Here is an 18009-nt window from a genome sequence, read left to right as displayed (position 1 = left end):
TGATCGTTCATTATGCAGTCGAATCCAGGGAAACTGGTCACCTCTCCTCCACAATTTGCTTCGTTGTTTGCAGAGCTCAACATCAACACCTCAAAATCAAACTGTATCTCCTCCAACATTTGTTTCCTTGTCGCCAGAACTCCATATCTGTATTGCAGACCTATTTCACAGACGCGATTTGTGTGCTCTTGTAAACAAAGGATTTGCGAAAATCTTACCAGTGTTGTGGACGACGATTGCCTAGCCCGATTGCCTAGCCCAACTTATGGACGAACAGTGGCACTCGACAACTGTTTCAAGATGGAACGCTTCCATAGTATATAACTCGATCAGCTAAAGCTCTATACGTCCCGCGCTACATATTTGACGGATACTCTATGGCAAACATCCTGACTCAATGTCAGAACTGTGGATGTTGATGTATGGGAATTCAATAAGATAGTACCACCGCCAAAAGCTGTGGAGTTGGGAGTTGATGATGTCGATGACGAAGAGGAAGAAGGGCTGCCAGAGCTGGAAAAGCTTGATCTTTCTGTACCAAAGAAATGGGCAGTTGTAGTAGTTTGTAGTAGTAGTTGTATCAGTGTCTTCAGCAAAATCTATGAACCACTAACAGATCGCATAGAACCACTAACAAAGCGTATATGATCAATGTTCTCTTAATGCGAAAAAATGTTGAGAATACCATACTGATACTGTATTTTTACATTAACCAATGTCCGTTCATACACCACGTCGTCTCAAAACGGCCTCACAAACGACGTCGTCTTCCGTTTTGACCATGGGAACCGTATCTCCTGCAACCATCCCCGAGCATAAGCTGTTCTAGCCCATAGTTTGAGCAATTCAACACAAACAGTTTGAATCACCACACAAGCTAGACAGACACCCCATCCGATTATATGAATGTCTCCAAGTTCAAGCCAATCCGAGAAACCTAAACAACAAGGAGGAAGTACGAATTAGAAATTTTGAAGTATGTGACGAGAATCACAAGCGCTTTTTCTTGCTGTTGTCGGAAATCTTGCATTCAACTTGCAACCTCGTCAATATCTATCCCCATTTTCAAACAAACATATTTACCTGGCAAATACAATCCAAGCAACAAGCACAAAAATGACAGCAAGAAAGCTCCAATCATCCACTTATTCCCTATTACACCCGTCGTAAACACACTAGCTTCAACAGACCGTGACAAGAATGACTGCCACAGCTGTAAAGTAGTTAATGTAGCAAAGGCTAAAGATCTCTGACTAATTAGACTTTCATCAGTCGGTATATATCCTCCTCGTGCCAACATGTATGCTCCAAAACTCAGCAGAGACTGTATCAAGCCTTGCGATAGTACTAGTAAGGTTGATATTGGAGTCAAGACGGATTGGTTTGGTGGACGAGGTGGTCGATCCATAATATCGGTTTCTGGTGGTTCGAGACCGAGTGACATGGCTGGTGGAATATCTGCTATAATGTTGGCGTACAGGATTTGGATCGTTATGAATGGCAGATCTACATCAATGACAGCACATCTATAGTTGGATGAGAAAACATGGATTAGAAAAAAATGGTAAATCCAAACAACCATTCCTTACATGAGGAAGAGCCAGATCTCAGCCGAGTTACAAGACAGCAAGTACACAATAAACTTCTTGATATTATCAAAGACTCGTCGACCTTCCTTAACAGCAGCGACAATGGTGGAAAAGTTATCATCAGCCAAAACAATGTCAGCTGCTTGCTTGGTGATTTCTGTTCCACCAATGCCCATAGCAACTCCTACATCAGCCTTCTTGATGGCTGGAGCATCATTCACACCATCACCTACCCAACAAAAACTGTGTTAAACTGGCCCAAAAAAACCATTCCGGCTCGAGATTGCACTGGTCTCACCAGTCATGGAAACAGCTTGACCAATTGCTTGCAATGCAGTTACAATCTTGAGCTTGTTATCAGGACTGACACGAGCGAATACTACTGGGAATGGACGAAGATCGCCCAACTGCTCTTCAGAGAGCAGGTCGACTTCATAACCTTTCATTGCTCGATTCTACAAAGTAGATGTTCAGACACTCAAAGCGAAACAAAAAAAATCTGGTGATTAAATTCGACATACCAGAATGGGATTCTCTGGATCAATGATTCCTAATTGCTTGGCAATGGCAGTCTAAGACACAAAATATTTGATGAGGAGCACAACAAAATTGAAAGCTAACATCAGCTCATACCGCCGTGGCCACATGATCACCAGTAATCATGATGACTCGAATACCAGCAGCCTTACAACTGGCGACACTCTCTTTGACTCCCTCTCTAAAAGTCAAAGAATACAGGAAGGGTTAAACAAAAAAAAGCTGAAGTCCAGAAAGGAATACCCACTTTGCAGGATCAATCAACCCAATAAGCCCAACAAAACACAACTCTCTTTCAGAATCTTGCGGATTCTTCGACACTGCAAGTGCACTACTTGTCTCTTCATTCACTTGTCGCAAAGCCAGTGCAAGCACTCGTAACCCTCGAGCAGCCATTTTCGAGCTAGCTTCAGATACATAATCTACAAATGCATCTGATAATGGTTCTGGTTGGGCATGGTCGAATAACGTAACAAAGGATACATGTGGTGATGTTGCAGAAGTGTTTAGATCAGGGGATGGAAGATATGAGACACATTTATGAAGTACGGCTTCTGGTGCACCCTTTACTAGCACGAATGCAGTACCAGGTGGAAGCGTTTGACCATCTGATGGGGCTTTACCAGCAACATGATCTACTATATCACCTTCTGCTGGTACAGCAGCACCGTTTCCATTCATATGCGATGTACCATTGCTGTCACCATTACTTTTACTAGCCTCATCAACTCGTTTAACTAACACACTCATAATCTTCCGATCAGAATCAAATGGATTCTCACAAACACGACCCAGCTTCATCTTTTCCTCAAACCACTCTCTCGGAAATCCAGATTTTTGAGCAGCTACGACCATAGCCACTTCAGTGGGATCACCGATAGGTTTCCATTTCTTGTTCTCTTCGTCCCAATTGACTCGGGAATTATTACACAGAGTAGCAACCATCGAAGCAACTACTAGATGTGCTGGTGCTTTAGCAACATCTTTAGGTACATCTACAGCTTGATCTTTGGTATGCGCAATCCAGTTACCAGGACCTTTTGGATCTGATAGGATGTCTGGTAATGGTGTCCATGGATATCGTTGTGCACCACCAATGGAGGGATCAAGACTGGTCGAATGCGTAAATATAAACGATGAATTATCACTCGTCCACATTTCAGCTGTACCCATCTTGCCCTCTGTAAGAGTTCCTGTCTTGTCGGAGCAAATGACTGTAACTGATCCTAGAGTTTCTACAGATGCTAATTTACGTACAATGGCATTTTGTGTTGCCATACGACGAACACCTAACGCCATTGTTACAGTTACGACTGCTACCAAACCTTCAGGAATGACAGATACAGCGAGACTATGTGTATTGAGAGTTAGTCGTTCGTCAATATTCCATTTTATTTTTTGCTTCTCGAATCTTACCTGATACCAACTTCAATCATAACCAGAGCAGGCCTTCGGTATGCCAATCCAATGATGACAATCAAGATACAAAGAACAGCCGACAAGACGACAAGCCATTTACCAAGATTGGCCAATTTGATTTGAATTGGCGTCTTAGGCGACTTTTGTGATGTCAAAGCTTTGCTGATTTTCCCCATCTAAGTGCGAGATAAACCATTAGCCTTCCATGCATTATACAGACTTTTGAGGCGGTTTTTTGCAAGGAAACCAACCTCAGTTTGTTCTCCAGTTCTAACTACAATACCTTTACCGCGACCTCTCGCGACGACTGTAGCCATGAAAGCATTAGATTTGCAATCTCCAAGTGGCAGTTTCCGCGTCTAATGTGACGTGACGTATACAGGATCTTTAGAGACTTGACAATAATGAAGGTTCGAAGTGCTATTATACCCTTTGTCGAATAGTTCGAATTGATTTCACTGTTGGAACACTTTCACCAGTCAGAATAGATTCCACCAATTCGAGTCCAGAGACTTCAACTAGTCTCAAATCGGCTGGTACTGCATCACCTATTTCAACGTAAATGTTGAGCAAAAAGAGACCCAAAAATCACATCCAAATTAACTCACCCTCGTCAAGTACAACAACATCTCCAGGAACGAGCTCCTTGGAGTCGATGACCTGCTGTTTGCCATCACGAATGACAGAAGCCTGGAATGAGAGTTTAGGCCATGTCAACACTCGCACAAGACAAAAAAAGCGGCCAACAGATTTCTCGATTACCTTGGGAACAGAAAGAGACATAAGAGCCTCCAGCGCCTGATTAGCCTTCCACTCTTGCGAAAACCCAATAATGACATTAATCACAACCACAATAAGTAGCACCGCCATGCCCTTCGGATCACCACTAGCCCCTTCAGCAATAGCTGCAATAACCAAGATAACAATCATGAAATCCGATACTTGCTCCCACAGCATCTTCAACGGCGACGGCTTGGGCGGTGGCGGCAACATATTAGATCCATAAAACGCTGTAAATTCAGGTATGACACTACTCGACAATCCATTCTTGATGTCTGTTCGATACATTTCCGCAAGCCGTTCACCATTCTTGTCGAAATACAGTGCGGGTGGTGGATACAGGTCTTCTTTGCTAGGCATTGGCATAGTAGGGCGTTTAAATTTCTCTTCGTATTCCTTCATGAGGACATCGACATCCCCGTGTTCGTCAGACTGCACTAGTTCATGCCAATCACGGAATTGTGAGAATCGGGACGTCAGGAGACCTAGAATTGTTGCTGCAGCCTGCTTTTGTTCGGGTGTTGACCATGGTTGACATCTTCGATCAATTTTGAGGGAGTGCATGAGATCTGTTGTTGGGGTTTGAGACACGGCGTGTCTGAATTCTTCTACTTCTTCAATGAATTCGCCGAATAATACGAATGCTAGATCGGCTTCTTGCGTTGGTCTCTGTTTAAGTAGTGATCCTTCATGTTGTCTCGTGAAAAGTAGCAACCCTCGACATAATCGTTCCATGATGGCACCATCTAGATGGGTCATTTTGCCACCTTGTATCCGATAATCCATAACATCTGATATACGAAAAATCAATGGTTAGATCCTTGGTTGCTATGTGCTTGAAACTAGGTGATATCATTGGGGCTTTTGTGTCTGAAACTTTACATCTGATGCCATTCAAAACATCTAGCAGGAGAATATCCTTGTTGTCGGCGACTTCCGACAAGTCAATCACATGGATATCGATCTATTCCATCGTAAAAGTTTCAGATGTTTGTTCGAAAAGACAAGCTTTCCAAAACGTGCAAACCTGATGCTCAATACTCGCTAATACGAATACGGGAGTTAGTTCAAGAGAAGGCGAAGGAGTCGATCTGAAGAGCTTACCTCGACCATCTAGATACACTGATACGGATCGTAAGTCAGAATCAACTCCTCCGGGGCTGGTTGCCATGATTGTTTGTTGCCGTGACTGCCAGTGTTTAGAGCTTCCATTTCCAAACGAGTACTGACGCAGCCTAAGCTCAAGCTCGAGGAAGCAAGTCGCGAACGTACAAAAAAAAACAAAAAAACACGTGCCACGTCACCAACAAACCGCGTCGCGAGCAAAAACAAAACAAGCTCCATTGTTTGCGAACGAATGTGAGATTCGAGAAAAGGTTACAAATACTATTGCTTGTTCGATTAATGATTTGTTGGCATATTTACTGCTGAACGAGTACCTGTAGCATCCTCAGACCTCCAAAGAGCGGTAACAGTCTTGATCTGAGTATAAAAGGAAATTCCTGACTTGCCGTAGAAGTTCAAGTCACCTCGAATACTTCCTCGACTGCCAGTAAATCTAAAGACGGTGTAGGGAGGAAGAACTGTTGGGACACGTCACCGCAAAAAATTCCATATGGAGTTATAAGCAAACCAACGACTTACGAGAACATGGGCAATGGTACGGGAATTGGAACGTTAATACTATATAATCAATTTATTGGTTAGTCATGATATTCCTACAGGACTACAAGAACCCTTTTGTTGCTTACCCGACTTGACCAACATCAATCTCATCTTGGAATTTCCTGGCAGCACTTCCAGAATTGGTGAAGATGGCAGTTCCGTTACCTTTAAAATAAATGCTACAATCAGCAAAACAGTCGGATCAGAAGCTGTTGCCATATACATACCGTAAGGGTTCTTGTTGATGATTTCAATAGCATCGTCCAAAGTATCAGCATTCAAACAGACCAAGACAGGGCCAAAGATTTCTTCAGTGTAGCATTTCATGGATGGTGTTACATTGGCTATGATTGTTGGGCCCACAAAGTTCCCTTTTTCGTAACCCTTGGGCTAATAGGGGCGAGCGAGGGACCGGTCAAACAGTGTTCCGCTGTAATTATCGTATTTTTGCCAGCATACCTTGATACCACGTCCATCTAACAAGATGGTAGCACCTTCATCAGCAGCGGATTGAATCAAGTCTTCTACACGCTTTTGGGCCTGGCGATTGCAGCAAGGAAAAATAGTGAGCATGGAGCGAAAAAAACATATCCTCGAGGAAAAGAATACCTGTGGTGTAATCAACGGACCCAAATCCGCATCAGGCTCAAAACCACCAGAAACTTTAAGCTTCTTTGCTCGTTCCACTAATTCTGGCAACCATTTTTGTGATTCACCCACAAATACTACAGTGGACAAGGCCATGCATCGTTGTCCAGCGGCACCAAAAGCAGCACCAGATAATTGGTTGAGGGTGTGGTTCTTGTTTGCATCAGGTACAATGACACCTAATTACAAGGTTGTTTAGGTGAGTAATTAGCCCCAACTGACGATAGCGGGAACACCTTCCGGCAAAAATCAAATCCTCCAACTGTTTTGATCACTAACCGTGGTTCTTGGCACCCAAATTGGCTTGAACTCGTTTACCAGTAGCGGTACCACGAGCGAAAATATACTGACCAGCTTGGTCAGATCCAACGAATGATATAGCTTTAATAGCTGGCTCATCACATATAAAGTTGACGGTATCAACACCACCGTGAACTACATTCAAGACACCTTTGGGAACACCAGCTTCTTCAGCCAATTTGGCTAAGAGCATCATGCAGCCAGGGTCTCGTTCAGATGGTTTGATGACGACGGTGTTACCACATGCAATTGCTGGTGGGAACATCCACTATAGTGGAAAGACAACAAAAGACAGTGTTAGTGGCCATTTATATGATCTGGCATCATGAGCTGCCGTCCACGAATAGTACCACATCTCATTCTGAACTTACGAGAGGAATCATGGCAGGGAAATTGAATGGCGTAATACCACCAACAACACCTAAAGGCTGTCGTATAGTATACGTGTCCATATCAGAAGAAACAGGTAAAGTTTCACCCAGCAACATGGTTGGAATACCACATGCATTCTCTACGACTTGTAATCCACGTAATACATCGCCTTTGGCGTCACCGAATGTCTTTCCTTGTTCAGTGGTAATGGATTTTGCTAGTTCGTCCTAGACACAAAAAAACCTTCAACTATAGTAGTATAGGAGCAATTGACTGAAGGATCTCTACCATGTTGTCACGAATAAGAGCCTGTAGATTGAGCATAACACGCTGTCTAGTCAAAACACTTGTCTTTTTCCAAGTCTTGAATGCATCTTCAGCACTTCGTGCAGCATGCTTCAGTTCTTGTGGGGTAGCCTGTGGTACCATCGTCACAAGCTCTTGAGTAGCCTAACATATTCAATATCGCTTCAAAAATTCATTTTCTTGTAGGGACTTTTGCAAGCAAATGTCCACCAATTTGCAACGTCATGCTCAGAACACAAATTTTTGATGAAGCTCACGGGATTTCGTAATTCAAACCATTTTGATGTTTGAGACTCGAAGAACTCTCCACCAATGTATAATTGAGTTCGATGGGGCTGTTGAGTCTTGGTTTGGGCTGCTGGTTGAGCTCGATTGACTGAACTTGTGTTGAGGCAGCGAATTTGGGTTGCTTGCTAGAAAGAACAGTATCATTAGTACATAAGGGGAGAAGATAAATCAGTTCCGGTCATGTTGATACCTTCAATGGAAGTCTGGTTGTTCTCATCATTGTAAAAACTCTTGTAATTTGCGAAAAATCTAAGTTCCAAACGTTGGATCAAAACTGTGTGACGGTCAACGATTATGACGAGCCGCAAAGAGACACCCGCTTTGGTTTATTAAACCGCGATCCCTTACTATTATTGATGCTATATTTCGGTATTTTCGTGTACAATACATTTTTACAGCTCTTCTTTCTCGTCTTTTGACGACACGAGGTCGCCCTCTTCAACACACGCAGCCGGTGACTGTATCTTCATCGTATACTCACATTTCGACGGCTCGCTTGCCGTCAAGACCACGTTTTCTTTCCCGCATTCAATGAAGACCTCCATTGACCTTGCAGGTCCATTCCAGCACATCACACCATTCTCAAACATCATTCGTGTGTATTTGAGAGCTCCAGGTGTTGAAGATTCATCGCGACCTCCCCAGCGCGTAAAGTGTCTAACGATAGTTAAGACGTTGTGTGTCAGTAGCAGTAAAAAAATTTGTGAAGAGCAAAAAAGAACGAAATTCTGGTGGGATTGCATGTGTACTCACCCCAAGTCTGTGTTCATGCCTCCTTGCTTCTGAACAACCTTATCCAGTATACATATCTCATACTTGTACCTATGCTCGAAAGTTGTGTCAGCTCAGCTCTGGCCAGCGACTAAAAAGGGCGTCTTCAAGCGAAGGAAGAGAGTTTACTCACTCAGCAGCATCCCCCACAAAGCACGTTTTATACAACTTTTCCCATTCACCAGCTGGTCCAAAATCAATATCCCTCTTCTTTTTCAATTCATCCAACTTTTGCTGCTTTTCATTCTTTGCTCGCTCAAAATCCAAATATTTCGAGCGTGCCTTCTCAACATCAGCCGACAACTGAGCAAAATCTAGTGGTTCAGAAGAGGCCCTACCAGATAGTTTAGCATACGACCGTTTCAGAGACCTCCAGCCTCGCCATGTAAGTGGTGATTTCATGGCGATTCCCATACCAATAACATTATCACTAATGGTCGTAACGAGACAAGCTGTGAATGATGCATCATAATCATCACAGGGATGAATCTTTGGTTTCGGCTGTTCTGCGTTTGGAGGTGTGATGACTGCCTCAGGCAATCCACCGACTCGTGGATTTATAGTTGGGACTACTACAGGAGGTATGAATGCTGCTACGGTAGGTGCACCCTGTTCTACAGGGGTTGCAGTACCCACCGGTTCTTCTATATGCTCTGATGGCGGGATCACCTCAGATTCGACAGATTCAGCTGCTGCAGATTCACTTCCTCCTTCTGACTCTTCTATAACCTCTCCTTCAAGAGTATCCTGTATATCTCGTATCTTGTCCATTAACGGTGCACATTTACTCTTTGAATCATCACCCATATTAGCAAACCCTTGATTGCCTTCTTCAATCAATAGTTTGATCTTGTCAGTCACTTCTGAATAAGACTTTTCACATTCTTCTAAACGTGTAGGACAAGTATGGTCGACTGGTTTTTCGGCTTCTTGTTTGAGTTCGTCGGCTTTCTCTGCTGTTTCTTTGGCCACTGGTAGCGATGAAAGCGATGTTGGCGAGTGCAACAAAATGCCTGAGCAATAGAGTGTATACCTCTCAGATGTTCCAGCGTCACAGCATCCTTCTTCAACTCGGCTTCCAGCTTCTTGATCTCAACCAGTCGAGAAGCTTTCGACTTTTTGCCAAACTTGATATACTCTCGTCGCTGTCTTGCCCCCTGTCAAGCAAAAAATGTTGAGAGATTGCGTGTGGAGCGTCAACACATAAGGCATCAAACATACCTCTTTATGAATAGATTCTTGAGCTTCCATCTGTTTTCGATACACATCTCCAGCTTGTTTGCATGTATCAGGACATTTGACTGAACTGTTCCACTCATCCTCACCACTACAGCACTCTGGATCACATACACCATCATTAACTTTTGACGATGGAATTACAGACGGTATGTGACCAGTATTCTGGCAGTAGAAACGTCCGTTGTCGCAAGCTGAGGTGCCAGGTTCGTCAGAGCCGTCTTGAAATAGAATTGGAAGTGAGCCAAAGCGTGTCAGGGCGAAAAACATCAACGTGAGTGATGCGTTTGCATGTTTACCGAGACAGTCACAGAAATCATCGTTCACGCTTGTGAATGGAATCATGGCGGATTTATCAAGACACAGAAACTTGTCTCCAGGTAGGGGTTGGTAGAATGACATGTCTGATTTAAAGTTATCTTGTTACCATTTATGATAGAAAGCTTCAAATTTCATGTTGAACTTGCCTGCATCCGAGACGCCGACCAGCCTGTCAGCCGATACGAATTGTGTCCATATTATGACTGCAATCACGAGACAAGCTCTTACTGTCATTATTGGTTGGGTCTTCGAGAACTATGAATTGAAGAATATTGACAGGTAACAAATATGGATTTTGCATCCGAGGACGTGAGTGGAACAATTCGTTACGTATATATGGATGTATTCTTAGTAATATTTGGATTCACATCCTCAGACAATTTGCACAATATCACAACTTCTCAACTTTCTCAAAACCTGGTTATGAAATTGCAGCGATTTCAGGCTGAACGCTAGCCAAAGTGACCTCATTTGGCACATAACTATCAGCTGGTGGACCGAGAGCCTCTCCCTTAGACCGACCGCAAGAAAAACTTACCTTCAATCTGCTCTTTCGATTTTTACGACAAACACAAAACGCAACCTCGGAGACAAAAATGAGAGCAAGTACCACGCGGCATACCGCAACTCGATATGTTTCATGTTTGCATGATATAAGTGAGCTTGGTACAATTAGCTCCAGACAACATTATGGATTATCAACCCGAACGTGTGCAGTCGCCTGAATTGGACGAATACGACGAAGACGAATACCATGCACACCCAATAGCGCCCGGTTTCGCACCCCCATTATCCTCATTAACTGAAAACAATGGATTTGGTACTAGCCGTGATGGTGCAAGCTACAGAACAAAATCCCTACGATCTGTTACAATGTCAGTCAGCTCATCATACGCTCCATCAACTGTCGGATACGAGTCATTAGAGCGCTTTTATGAGAACGACTTGGCGTCACCTGTTGAACTCCAATTCGCCGAATCGGGACTACCAGTAGATGAGAATGAACCAATCGCTCTCGCACCTCCTGTAGTAGAACTAGATCGTCGTGGTAGAGCAGCTGCACGTAAAAATGGTAGACTGTTTAGACATGCTTCGGTGCTTTACTCGGCTGCACCTTCTCATGACGGTGACGATGATTTGCCTGCTGAAGCTCACTTAAACGATAATCATGGCGAGGATGACGGTGATGAAGATGAAGCAAGCTATGATGATGGGGATGAAAACTATGACAACTCAACCACTAAGTACGCTTACGATGATCTACCTGGTGTTGGCATGGATAAGCCAAACGATTATTACGAGACCAAAAGTATTACTAATAAAAGCATAACACAAAAGAGTCTTGGTGGTGCTCCTGCACTTCCTGCCAAGGACTTGCTGCTCAGCACTGTCGGTGGTAAAACGCTATTTAATTGGTGGAATAATTGGAGAGCGTCGAAGAAGCAGCCAAAGCAGCCAAAGCAGTACAAGAAGAGGAAGTTTGGTGTACTGTAAGTGTAGTATGGCGATTTTCTGTTGCAGCCATTTTTTGTTCTGGTGACGATATTTTAACTAATATACTCGCTGAATCTAGTTTGGGTCTGGTGATTGTCGCTGCTATCGTAGTCGCAGTCATGTACCCACTGATCATTTACGTGATCTTGCCCTCTATTGCTAGTAAGATTTTGCTTTGCATCTAGTAACCAGCTAGCAAAACGCGAAGTGGTACTGAATCATTGCTTTTCCTTTAGCAAACGCAATCAGCTCTGCCATCATATCCCTCCAACTGGTCTCTGTATCCGGAATCACACCCACAGGATTCGACCTATCCACCATAATCGGTGTCGGAAATGCTGGTCCATTATCTGGCACAATAGTATTTACATCTCCAGTCCAAGTCTATTACCAAAACAATCTTCTCTTTTCCGTCTCTGGTGCACCAGCTCTACCAGTCTCAAATGGTGGTGGTATAGTGAATCTAACTGAACGAGTCGTGGTAGCAAATCAGTCAATGCTGAATCAGGTCGCCATGGACATTATAAATTTGCCGACATTGAGCTTTCATATCTCGTCTGTGGGCACTGTGCTTGCTATTGGAAGACAGTTTGATGGATTTGCGATTGAGAAAGATGTTAGCGCTGTTGGTATTGGTGGATTTACAAACTCTAGCTTGATTGCATGTGAGTATCGAAACCCCCCATCAGCAATGTCTGTGGTGTCTTTTTTGTCTCTGTCTTTGTTACTGGCAAAAAAAACGGATGAAATCATCTTATACTAAACCCGATTTACTTAGTCGATGTCGGAATGAACCCTCAAAAGACAGCAGCAATACTAGAAGTTGGTGTCCTCTTACACAACCCATCTCCCTTCTACATCACTCTGCCATCACCGGCCATCTTCAATGTCAACACATTAGGAGCAAACGTTCCAGTCGTATCAAACCAATCTCTAGTCTTATATCCCAAAAACGTGTCACCAGTATCTCCCATCTTTTTGGCTGGTCCAATTCCTACTGTTGCTGCTGGACAGACAAACCCCTTCTTGACTAGTCTGTTGACTGCTTTGTCGACTGGTGGTATGCTGAGTTTAGGAGTTAAGGGTGTTGGGCTTTCTGGAGAACAGCCATTGAGTTATTTGAATGCTGCTGTGTCGTCTATCGCGACTAATATTACTGTGCCGGTATGTTTTCAAAGACCTTTTTAATGAGCAAAAGGCAGAATGACTCGCCAAATTGATGCATTTGTTCATTAGATTGCCCCTCAACAAATGCTCCAAAGCGTACAGGCCAACAACCTCATCATGACTTTCAACCAAATCACTCCATATGCTCCAGCAGTAAATATTCCAGGTGTCAAGGCTGCTGTGAACTTTGACTCGACGCTTGAAGTAGACTTTGCGACGGTGAGTATAAGCCCATTTAGTGGTTTTTTGCATGTCTCATTTATCTCCCCAACACCAGATCCAAGAAACACTGTCAGTAGCTTTCTCCAGCACACCCATAGCAACCATCAACACTCCCATCCTTCCAGCAACAGGATCATCAACGGCCGGATACTTGCAATCAGACATCACAAATACATCGCTTGTAGTCATGGCTGGTAGTGAAAACACATTCTCACTCTTTTTGAGTGCATTGACTACTAGCAACAACCAAGTAGTGGCTACTCTACAAGGAAAAGCTTCTATCTCTGGTTCCACTGTAGCTGGCAATGTCGTCTTCCCAGCAACAGCTGTGTCGTTCGATATGCCGCTGAAGGGGTTCAATAACTTTGCTGGGTCGTATGTTAATGGTGTGCCTGGAATCGCTGGTGCTGATGGCAACGGTATTTATATGTCGGTGCCTCTTGTGGTACGTACTATACTTAATCTGTTTCGGTTTTGTCTCTCTCGATCATTTTTTTCTGAATTCGTCTATTTTTTAGGTTGTCAACCCATCTAATGTCGGATTGAACGCCGGACAAGCCTCGTTCAGCATGTGGTCGGGTGCTGATCAAATTGGTACTCTTAATGTACCAAATGTACAATTCATGCCAGGAAACAATCCAACTACATCTAATGCCGTGTATAATCCTGCTACTGCTCGTGCTCAGAGTGCTGGAAATCAAGTTATGACCAACTTTATTAACGGTCAAGATTCGCCAATTACTATTAAAGGTATACTTGGTCAAGCTTGCGGGTTCTTTTTTGCTGTCTAGTAGTTTCTTCTCTGTTTCTGGATTGAACATCTTTACTCGAAAATCATAGGATCAACTGCATCAACTGCTATAACGTCATTGCAGAATGCCTACTCGTCGTTAACTATCGATACAGCGCTTCCCGGAAGTCAATCTCCACTCATGGCTAGTGCGCACATGACAGTCAACCAAGGAAACAACAATGCTCAGGGTTGGGTATACGGAAACAATCCATTTGGTGTTCAAATCGTCATTACACATATCACTGCTACATTTACTAGCACTGCTGTAAGCATAACGCCTGCTTTCTAGCCCTATTTTTGGTTCATGATACTGACATCCTCACTCCTCATATAGGGAATGACAATGGGCAGCACAGACGCAGACATATACTGGACTCTCCCAGCATACGCAAACAATGTGCAATCACCAGCCTTTGCCGTAACGTTAACCAACACTGCTAACTTGGCGGCAGCATTCAGTTTCGGTAGTATTACATCCAATGTGCAGTCTGCATTGACGATGAATATTGGATCATATACTCCCATGACGTTGAATTATGCACAGAATGGATTGAGGGTGTCGATTACGTATGTACTGCCATCGCAGGCTCCAGCATCTGCTGCACCACAACCAACTGCTGTAACGGCGGGACAGCCAGCTGCTGCTGCTGGTAATGGAGGCGCTGCTCCAGCTGCAGCTGCTCCAGCTCCGGCCGCTCCACCAGGATTTGGTTCCATCTTTGGTTGAAGGACGAGCATATAAAACAAAAAAAACAAAAGAATCCAGGACAATGTAAAGTAGTTTCCTAAACAATGTATAAACCTCATTAAAGTCTGTTCCAGCCATCACAACCTCTTTGTGATTCGTCAAGGTTTGAAAACCACGTTGGTGACTTGGAGCGAAACTACTTGATTCAGAAACATTTAAGGCGTTTAGAAGACGAAAATGGCTGATCCTGATAGTTCTCATAAAATATGAGATATGTCTAAATTTTCAAATTTTCCTCTCGTTCATTGAGACACGATGTTGGGTTGGGCACGTTAGCAACAACCCCTCCACCATACACTACAACGATCGAAACCACGCTGACATACACGTGTAAAACTGGTGTCGGCACCATTCGTGATAGCTCACTGTGCCCGTTTTCGCCTCTATCGAGTAGTTTAGCTTGCACCCGATAATTTAGCTTCAACTCGAGTCCGAGGTGACACTTTCTTTTTTGGCACCAATCGGACCACCGAAAAACTTTCATTCTCCTACTTGATTGAGCAGAGAGACTGACAGCCCACAATCATGACTACCATGAGCTGGACTCCTGTCAACGATGCCATGGATTTCGTTCTGGCCAAAACAATTCCTTCATTCAAGGTCGACGAATTCAGATTCAGCACTGACCTGCCTTTTGGACAGCAACACATATGTGGTATGCCTCAACTACACCAATTGTACACATACTGCACAGTATTGCTATATATGGCAGACTTGCTTCGCAACGTTCTTTATGCCTTGTTTTATGGTTTTTGAGGCAACATCAAAGTGCCTAACCACCCGAAAAAACCTTACTCTAGTGCTGGCATGTGTGTCTTATCTGATCATAGTTCTTGGTGGCAGAGAGCTCATGAAGGCTTACAAGCCATTTACGCTTAAACAGCTCGTGTTTGTCCATAATGTCATTATGTCGGCTGGCTCGTTGCTCTTGTGGATTCTGGTGTTGGAACAGGTCGTTCCAATGATGTTTAACAATGGTTTTACCTATACCATGTGTAATCGAGCTGTACGTTACTGGTTGCTTGAAATCGATTGAGGTGTCTTTTTTTTTGGTGTCAAGCACATCTCAACTTTGTCTGACTTGACGGACCATACCTCTATTTTGAACGTTAATACTCACGTTTTGAAACCCTACTAGGCTTACTCACCTCGCTTGGAATTCCTATACTACCTAAACTACATATTCAAGCTATGGGAGTTTATAGATACAATCTTCTTGGTTCTCAAGAAGCGACCATTGGAGTTCTTACATGTCTACCATCATTCTGCTGTAAGTCTCCTGCTACATTCAAGAACCTACATGCAAAAACTGACCTTCTGTCAACTAGACTGCGGCATTCGCGTATTTATTCCTATGGAAACCAATTTCGTCGGCTTGGGTCGTGCTGGTTTTGAATTTGGCAGTTCATGTTCTTATGTACTATGTGAGTGTGACCTCTGTCTTTCATACTCAGGATGGTACTGATGCTTGTACTCTTGTTGTAGTACTATGCTGTGTCAACTGTGTCGAAACGTCAAATATGGTGGAAGAAGCATCTGACAACGATGCAGATCGTCCAATTCGTGTTGGATATTGCCATGTTAGCTTTCATGACTTACAATGTCTTCATCAACGAATACTTTGTCTGGTAATGAATCGTCATCCATCATGTTTTTTTGCCTTGACATTCACATAAAGACCTTCGTCAATTACGTAGGGTCAAGGACTATGGCTTCAAAACTGTACCAGGCTGTTACGCTGCAGGTAAGATAAACTAGCTCACTGAAATGAATATCAACTATTCTAACTCCCATCAAATCATAGACCCTGTCACTCAAGCATCCGTCAGTGCTGTACTCTTCGGATCCTACCTGATACTATTCATTGATTTCTACTCCAAGACATACAAACGTGATGCTGCTAAACGTGCGGCATCGAAAAAATCTGCTGTCAACGGAAATGGATATCCCGCTGATGCTACTTCTAGTAACGGAATCACCAAGGAAGAGTAAATAGGAAGGCGTCCTTGGGAACATTCTACAAAAAAGCATACCCGTTGTGTTTTGTGTGTGGGAAAAATTTAGTTGAGCTTTTGGAGGAGGATGAGAATGAACTTAATGTGGGTGTTTTAGCTACCTTATCTATGAGAAAAAGAACGTATGGGATTGAAGATATTGAGACCTGACTGCTGTAACAGAGTAAATAGACCTTGTAACCTGGTGGAAACGACATTTGTGCAGTTTGTGTGCTTGATATATAAAGATCTTGAGATATTTATAAATGGGTGTATGGTGAACTGGTTTTAGTTTTGAACTATGATTCATGAATAATGTCAAGGCTCATTTGCCTAGATTGTTTCAGGGCTGGCTGTGAATGCAGCGAGAACACACCCACCAGGCCGCAGACTGGAGACGTGACAATGTTTGAGCTGTGTCCAACTAGATCTTCATGGCCATAGATTCGTTCTTGCGAGATATCGTTAGTGACGATGTTTCGAGATGCGTGATTTTGCTGACATTCATTAAACCTGGAGAGAGTAGGAGTTTAGAGCCGTCGGAATTGACCGCAAGTGGTTACGTAGAGGTATTGAAACCAGCTACCAATACCAATGAGTCCGTAGATGTCGTAGTGAATTTCCGTCTGAGAAAGCTGATATAGGCTGGTTGCCGCAACTCCCAATAGTCGCGAAGTGGGAGTCAAACCATTCTGCATCAAGCCTCAACTTCAATAGCATCTAACTAAATCTTGTTTATAATGGTATCCTACTCTGTCCTGTTTATGTTGTATGTGAATGTGTTTCCCAGTTTTCACTTTTCAATTTTCACTTGACATAATGTGCGTTGGACGTAATCAGGCACCAATAACAGCTGAGCGCGAGCCCTTGGCGCGTCTATCTGCGATATAAGGATGGACGCAGAAGATCTTGCTGATCTTGACTCGGTACCGCGTTTGAGATCCTGGCTGGAACATGAACATCCGAAAATGAATCTAGAGTACCTCAAGCCGATAGTCGATGACTTCCAAGACGTCGTAAAGGATAGAATTAAATCTCGAGATCAAGTGAAGCACCCTTTCACTTGATCTCGAAAGCTGCTCAGATTTTTGGATGCTAGTCGTGGTATGTATTCTGGCATTAACGTCATCAATATCTTTGTGGCTTTCATTTGTAATGTTTCAAGACAAACTGGGATTGCAAGATGTAGTATGGCACCCGATGCTATCAATAAATGCGACTAAAATTCGATTTCGACCCTTTCTATAGTCTATGGTTATAGAAGCTGCTGGCAGACAACTCGGAGACAATGGACATCCAACACTGAAACGACCTACTGAGTCAAATAATAGTCAGCCCGATAAGAGATCCAGAACAAAA

At 43.4% G+C, this 18009-nt stretch overlaps 4 protein-coding genes across 4 annotated transcripts; 1 reads left to right on the top strand and 3 right to left on the bottom strand.

Annotated features, from left to right (window-relative positions):
* Nucleotides 1–740: 740 nt before the first annotated feature.
* SmJEL517_g04459 (uncharacterized protein) lies at nucleotides 741–5496 on the bottom strand (the record flags this gene model as incomplete). Its single annotated transcript, XM_031170387.1, has 15 exons — nucleotides 741–937; nucleotides 1084–1526; nucleotides 1590–1818; nucleotides 1888–2044; nucleotides 2111–2161; nucleotides 2223–2307; nucleotides 2374–3477; nucleotides 3543–3721; nucleotides 3797–3904; nucleotides 3975–4093; nucleotides 4154–4235; nucleotides 4308–5116; nucleotides 5208–5289; nucleotides 5353–5369; nucleotides 5430–5496. 15 exons carry the CDS (start codon nucleotides 5494–5496, stop codon nucleotides 741–743), a joined length of 3729 nt encoding a protein of 1242 aa, XP_031023654.1.
* Nucleotides 5497–5726: 230 nt separating this feature from the next.
* On the bottom strand, nucleotides 5727–8121 carry SmJEL517_g04458 (uncharacterized protein; the record flags this gene model as incomplete). Its single annotated transcript, XM_031170386.1, has 11 exons — nucleotides 5727–5883; nucleotides 5970–6008; nucleotides 6077–6155; nucleotides 6218–6380; nucleotides 6450–6530; nucleotides 6600–6817; nucleotides 6918–7206; nucleotides 7310–7537; nucleotides 7599–7760; nucleotides 7874–8029; nucleotides 8095–8121. The coding sequence occupies 11 exons, from the start codon at nucleotides 8119–8121 to the stop codon at nucleotides 5727–5729; spliced, it is 1599 nt and encodes a 532-aa protein (XP_031023653.1).
* A 175-nt stretch (nucleotides 8122–8296) lies between these two features.
* Nucleotides 8297–10313, bottom strand: SmJEL517_g04457 (uncharacterized protein; the record flags this gene model as incomplete). Its single annotated transcript, XM_031170385.1, has 6 exons — nucleotides 8297–8561; nucleotides 8658–8726; nucleotides 8809–9646; nucleotides 9709–9832; nucleotides 9897–10132; nucleotides 10211–10313. The coding sequence occupies 6 exons, from the start codon at nucleotides 10311–10313 to the stop codon at nucleotides 8297–8299; spliced, it is 1635 nt and encodes a 544-aa protein (XP_031023661.1).
* A 4868-nt stretch (nucleotides 10314–15181) lies between these two features.
* Nucleotides 15182–16648, top strand: SmJEL517_g04456 (very-long-chain 3-oxoacyl-CoA synthase; the record flags this gene model as incomplete). The annotated part of the gene is made up of 7 exons (XM_031170384.1): nucleotides 15182–15311; nucleotides 15457–15662; nucleotides 15795–15926; nucleotides 15985–16080; nucleotides 16142–16284; nucleotides 16354–16400; nucleotides 16461–16648. The coding sequence occupies 7 exons, from the start codon at nucleotides 15182–15184 to the stop codon at nucleotides 16646–16648; spliced, it is 942 nt and encodes a 313-aa protein (XP_031023660.1).
* Between the last annotated feature and the right edge of the window lie 1361 nt (nucleotides 16649–18009).

Source organism: Synchytrium microbalum (genome assembly GCF_006535985.1).
Source record: "Synchytrium microbalum strain JEL517 chromosome Unknown SmJEL517_scf0030, whole genome shotgun sequence".
Lineage (NCBI taxonomy): Eukaryota > Fungi > Chytridiomycota > Chytridiomycetes > Synchytriales > Synchytriaceae > Synchytrium > Synchytrium microbalum.
Note: the sequence above shows the minus strand (reverse complement) of the source record. Positions and strands in the feature narration are given on the sequence as shown.